Source organism: Herpailurus yagouaroundi, unplaced genomic scaffold (genome assembly GCF_014898765.1).
Source record: "Herpailurus yagouaroundi ecotype Mexico unplaced genomic scaffold, PumYag 187, whole genome shotgun sequence".
Taxonomy (NCBI): Eukaryota; Metazoa; Chordata; class Mammalia; order Carnivora; family Felidae; genus Herpailurus; species Herpailurus yagouaroundi.
Window position 1 is genome coordinate 5,747,352 of NW_024412418.1, and position 6,000 is coordinate 5,753,351.

Here is a 6,000-nt window from a genome sequence, read left to right on the forward strand (position 1 = left end):
GAACCATCAGTAACTACTCTGATCATATTCTGATGTGCAGAGTTGGAGGACCAGGGGTCATACTTTTCACTCCAACAAGGGGTCCTACTCATCACAGACTCTTACTAGCCCAGGCTGATGAAGGCTCCAGCTCAGACAAAGGTGAGGGAGAGTTGGTGTTTCCATGTTCTGCAATGCAGTGTAAACTGTTTAAAAGAAATTGAAGTTGTGTATAATAATTTGTCTGGCCAGTATCACAGGACATGGATAGACTAGACATAATTTCAAACATTCAAGTCAGTTTTATTCTGGAAATTTTTAATAGTCTCTCAGCTCTCATCATGAAAATATGAACTTTTACTGAGAATGACTCATTATTTCTTTCCTTACGGTACCTGTATCTTCTATCCACAATTGCTCATTTTTTCCACAGGTTTTTCATGGCATTTTTCACCTCTGCGTTTCTCAGTGTATAAATCAGGGGGTTGAACATGGGTGTCAAAATACAATAAAACACAGCCACTATTTTGTCCATGGACAAAGTAGACGATGGCCGCATGTAAATAAATATACAAGGCACAAAGAACAGGGCAACAACAGTGAAGTGGGCCCCACAGGTGGAGAGGGCTTTGCGCCTCCCCTCGGCACCGTGGCACCTCAAGGAACGCAGGATGACAATGTAGGAGGCAGCCAGCATGAGGAAGTTCAACAGGCAGATCACACCACTGTTGGCCACCACCAGGACGCCAATGACATATGTGTCGGTGCAGGCGAGCTCCAGCAAGGGGTACAGGTCGCAGACAAAGTGATTGATCACGTTAGGCCCACAGAAGGGCAGCTGAAGGACCAGGAGGAGCTGAACCAGTGAATGCAGGAAGCCCCCCAGCCAAGCCACCCCCACCAGCAGGGCACAGAGATGCTTGGTCATGGTGGTCGTGTAGTGCAGAGGCTTGCAGATGGCCACGTAGCGGTCATAGGCCATGACCGTGAGCAGAATGATTTCAGTTCCTCCCAGTAAATGGGCAACAAAGAATTGAATCAGACAGCCCTCAAAAGAGATGGTTCTCCCCTCATACAAGGAGTCTGCAATGAGTTTGGGGGTCATACATGAGGAATAGCAAGTATCAATAAAGGACAAACATGAGAGGAAAAAGTACATAGGGGAGCCCAAGGTGGGACTGAAGATAATGGTGATCATGATAAGTAGGTTGCCCCCAACAGAGACAAGGTAGACAATCAAAAAGAACACAAACAAAACTCTCTGCACTTCAGAGTTTTGCGAGAGTCCCAGCAGGAAAAATTCCGTGATGTTTCGTGGACTATCCATGAATCCATGAGCAAGGACTTGGGTGAAAAGAGATTTCCCAAGAAAAATGTATTACTGCCTCTTTCAAGAAATTTTTTCAAGTTGGGGGAAATCAGTGTTTGTGGAATAGCATTATCCCAAATCCTGAATCCCAAAGAAAGAACCTGTTAATACTGAAAATCATTTTCTGCGTTTCTAATTAATAATTTTGACACAGTACAAAGTTAAATAGCAGATAAAATAAACAACTCCCGAAATATTACCTCTCTTGCATTTTAACCGATAAGTATGAATTCTGTTTTCTGACTGAAAATACCTTCATGGAAGTTTTTTTGTGATAAAAGGATAATATAAATTTTAGTTCACTGAAAATAACCACTTCTGGGAAAATAATCCCTCTAATTTTTTTTTTTTTTTTTTTTACAGTTGCTTTTTTGGAGCTACACTTCCAACTCCCATTTGTACTCCTCAATGCACATGGGCACCGACTTCCTCATCTCAAGCCCAACTCAGCTCTTGCTCCCCCTTCCGCATTTCCTCCACCACCCGCTACAAACACAGGAGTGAGTCATCCTTGACTTCTCCCTTCACTAGTCCACCTCATGATTGCAAAATTAGTCACCACACCTTATCAAGTCTTGTTCTTTACTGGGGGGAATAAGTTTAGGAATTTCCTGAGCTTGCACCCATGGGTTAACAAGGTTTAGGATGAAAGCATCCAAGATTAGGTAAACAGGGCGAAAGCACCCCCAGTTTAGAACAAAGGCATAGGATTAGGAAGCCACGAGATGAAAGCATCCAAGATTAGGAAAACTGGGGGGAAGCACCGCCAACATAGTACAGAAGCAGAAAGCTGCTGTCACAGGAGGGAAGGACCAATATAGGTAAACAGGTAAACAGGGCTATAGACCACAGCAGGAGAAGCTGCCCAGAGGGGAGCTAATTAGCAAAAGAAAGGTGCCTTCTTGACCCTGAGGTAGCATGCTCTATCTGTCTTATCCCTGAGGCAAGATAAGATAACCGTAGGCAGTGCTTAGTGCCTGCTTTAAACAGCCATCTGCCCAGAGCCAGGATTTTGTTTTGCATTGACCCACATCCCTAACACCAGGTATCTTCGAAACCTCCTTTCTCTAACACACGAGTTAATGTTCACGGATTCATTGTCTTTTTCTGCACATCCATCACGTGTGTAAGCCTTCTGACACTAATAAAAACAGAGCAAGGACCCTTACTCGGGGTTCTTGTCCACTCCGCGACATTAGCCTCTCTCTCGATTCTACATCTGCTCTCTTGCTGGACAAGAGAGAACTCCAGACTCAGAGTCTGCAACACCTTAACATTCATCTATCCTTTCATTCATTCATGTATTTATTTATTCCAGAAACATTTTGAGCACCTATCATGCCCCAACCATAGTTCTCAGCACTAGACTGAGATCAATTAGCAAAATAATCTGACGGTTGCTCCAACAAGGTCATCCCTCTCTCCTACCTCATATCTCATGCAGACACCTGCTCAATCATCCACACTGCATCTAGTATTGCACATAAAATTCAATCATTCAATCATATCCTCCAATGGCTCCTTTTTACCTTCAAGATAAAAATCTAAGCATTTTAGTCTCATTGCAAGTCCCTGGATCTTACTGCCCTACCATGTTATCCATCCCTGTCCACTACCATGTGCTTTAACCATATGAAACTACTCTCAATCCCCTGATCAAGTCATGCTCACCAACACCTCATTGTCATCCACATGCTATTCCTCCAATCTTTCCCAATTTTCCTGGCTTACTCCCATACATCCTCCAAAAATAGGCTCAGCTATTATCTCCACAAGGAAGATGGCCTCTTCCCCCAACCCAGGCTAGATTACAAGGACTTTCACTGTATTCCTACAGCACTCAGATTGCATCTCTACCCTAGCTCTTTGCACACACTATGTTGTATTGGTCTCCCTCCACCTTCCCACCCTACACTTAGAGTGTCCTGAAAGAAGATTCTTTGTGTCTATTGTCATTATTGCCAGACCTAGAACAGTAGTCAATGACTATGTGTTGAATGAATAAAAAAATAAAACCAAATAATATAGGAAACGTACAATACCTGGATCCAAGGAGGTCGATAGCTTCTTATCAGAATTACTTACATTCTAACATGGTAAATTAACAGAACCAATAGTATTCTTATCACATGTCATCTGGTCCTTCCTTCTGCATCATCTGGTCCTCCTTCCGCTGCTCTGAATGATGCGTATGTTGAATGCCTAGACAGGATTAAAGAAAGTTCCTGCAGGGGAAAAAAAAAATGTTTCATAATCTCTTCTCTGATTTGGAAAATTCCCACAAACCTAAGTGACCTGAGTTCAAAAGCCAAATAAGGAATTTTATCCATTTATGAACTATAAGAGTACCTTTTTTCTTGCTAAAAAGCTATTAAGGATGGGGTTTTTTATACAAGCGGGTGCAAAGATCTTTGACTTTCAGATGCTAACATTTTGCCCTAGAGGTATTAAAGAGCAAACCCAACTCAGAAGTTAGGTTGTGGGAGACTGAACACAGATCCCAGTCTGTGGGAGTCTTCTAACTCCCCAGTCTGTCCTTCTCTCCTATCCCATTGTGTCCTTCAAAACCCAGATTACTCAGACACAGAGCAGACAAAAGCAACAGAAGGAAAGACACAGTTGCTGGCTCCAGGGTTTTGCCTAAGCTGGGTATCAGCGGATCTTCTTAGGAAAAGGAGGGGAAAGTAATTACAAACATAACCTACGGTGATGAGACAGAGTTTAGAAAATATTTATTTTTTTTTTAATTTTTTTTTCAACGTTTTTATTTATTCTTGTGATAGAGAGAGACAGAGCATGAACGGGGGAGGGGCAGAGAGAGAGGGAGACACAGAATCGGAAACGGGCTCCAGGCTCTGAGCCATCAGCCCAGAGCCTGACGCGGGGCTCGAACTCACGGACCGCGAGATCGTGACCTGGCTGAAGTCGGACGCCTAACCGACTGCGCCACCCAGGTGCCCCTTAGAAAATATTTAAAGGAGGAGAAACAATTATTGAGTAGTACCATCCAAAAAGAAAAACTTACTTTCTAATGTATTTTTCTTTTATCCTTTCTTCCATCTATAGATGTTACATATTATCACACCATAACACATATCACACCATATGTTTATATATTATCCTGATCAATATAACTTAAATGTTTCCCATATCATTATAATGCACTGTTTTTAATGATTGCCTATTATTCTGTCAAGTAGATGTATCTAATAACAAGTCCATTTTTTTTTCTAATACCACAGAAAACTTAATCATGCACTAAGTCATCTCTAGGTCCCTAGGATAATTTCTCAGATGTATATACTAAACAATGAGGTATAGATATTATAAAGACTTTTGATACCTCTCACCAAAAAGACAGTCCCCAGTTTACATAACTAACACCAAAATGGAGGTTACCTCTTTCGCCCTAGCTAGTAATGGATATCAGGATTTATTTTTGGCTAAATTTCATCTGACTTTTTAAAATTTATATTTGTTTGACCACGGCTAATGTTGAACAACTTCCCATGTTTTTCTATCCAATATACTTCTCCCTTTCAGAAATTGTTAAAGCTATAAAGAGTAATTTAGAGGGAACTGAGAAGTCACTTGTGGATGATCAGTGTTTCTCAATCTCAGTCTCTTAGATGCCAGCTCTTGAGGGTTCTTGTCAAAGAAGTTGTTGGAACTGGTAGAGAAAATTTTATGTTCCTATAATTGGTCCCTTTGAATGTAAAACTCAGTGCTTTATTATGTACCATACTGTTTCATCATTACATGAGGCAGAAAAATAATTTCATAGATGATAAAATTAAGTATCAATGAATTTTCTTCTACCTACTATCCCAGGGCTATAAGTGGTAGAACAGAATGTGAGCACATAAAATCAAATGTCAGTGAATTTTCTTTTCCTACATACTATCCTAGGGCTGTGGGTGGTAGAAAATAGAATCTGACCACAGCCAGGCCTGACCTCAAACCTACACACTGTTCATTGCACCATTCTATGAACATTAGTCAAACCTCCTGAGAGTTTCTAGCTGCTTTCTTTCCTAAGTAGCACAACAGGAGTCGGGAAGTCTGGGTTCTAGTGCTGACTCTTCCATAAGGTAACTGTGAGACTTTTGGAAATTCACATCATCTTCCTGAGCCGTAGTATTCTCCCCTGTCAAGTGAGGAGAGCTGGAGGTGAGGAACAGCGCTGTCAGCTGTAACTGGCTGAGCCTGTTAGCAAACGCAACTTTTCCCTTGCCATCTGTGAGCCGCTGCTCTCCCTTTACAACCTCCCCATAATCTGACACTTCCTACTGATGTGAACTCGAGCTGGTTTTTAACCTCTTTACACTTCATTTCCTCTTCCGTATGTTATCTAGAAGAATAAAATCCATGTTCACTTTTTCCCCAGCTATCCCCACAGAAATGCTCCTCAGGGACCTCTGTGGTCCCGATCACTCCTTTAAGGTCCTGCCCACCAACCCACTGAACCTTCAAAGACGAGCTACTATCCCATGAAGGAACTCTTACATTCAAATTATTTGTGAGCCATATAAATTTGGAGTACATCCTCAGGTCCCTGGATTCACAGCAGGCTTAAGGGTCCACGCACTCATTCATTCAATCAACAAGTGTTACGTCAGGTATATTAGGCTGGTGGCTGAGGAAGCAAATGA

General features: G+C 41.9%; 1 protein-coding gene across 1 annotated transcript; it reads right to left on the reverse strand.

The window, feature by feature from the left end:
* Positions 1-397: 397 nt before the first annotated feature.
* Positions 398-1,306, reverse strand: LOC121043869 (olfactory receptor 140). Its single transcript, XM_040495869.1, has one exon. The coding sequence runs from the start codon at positions 1,304-1,306 to the stop codon at positions 398-400; it is 909 nt and encodes a 302-aa protein (XP_040351803.1).
* Between the last annotated feature and the right edge of the window lie 4,694 nt (positions 1,307-6,000).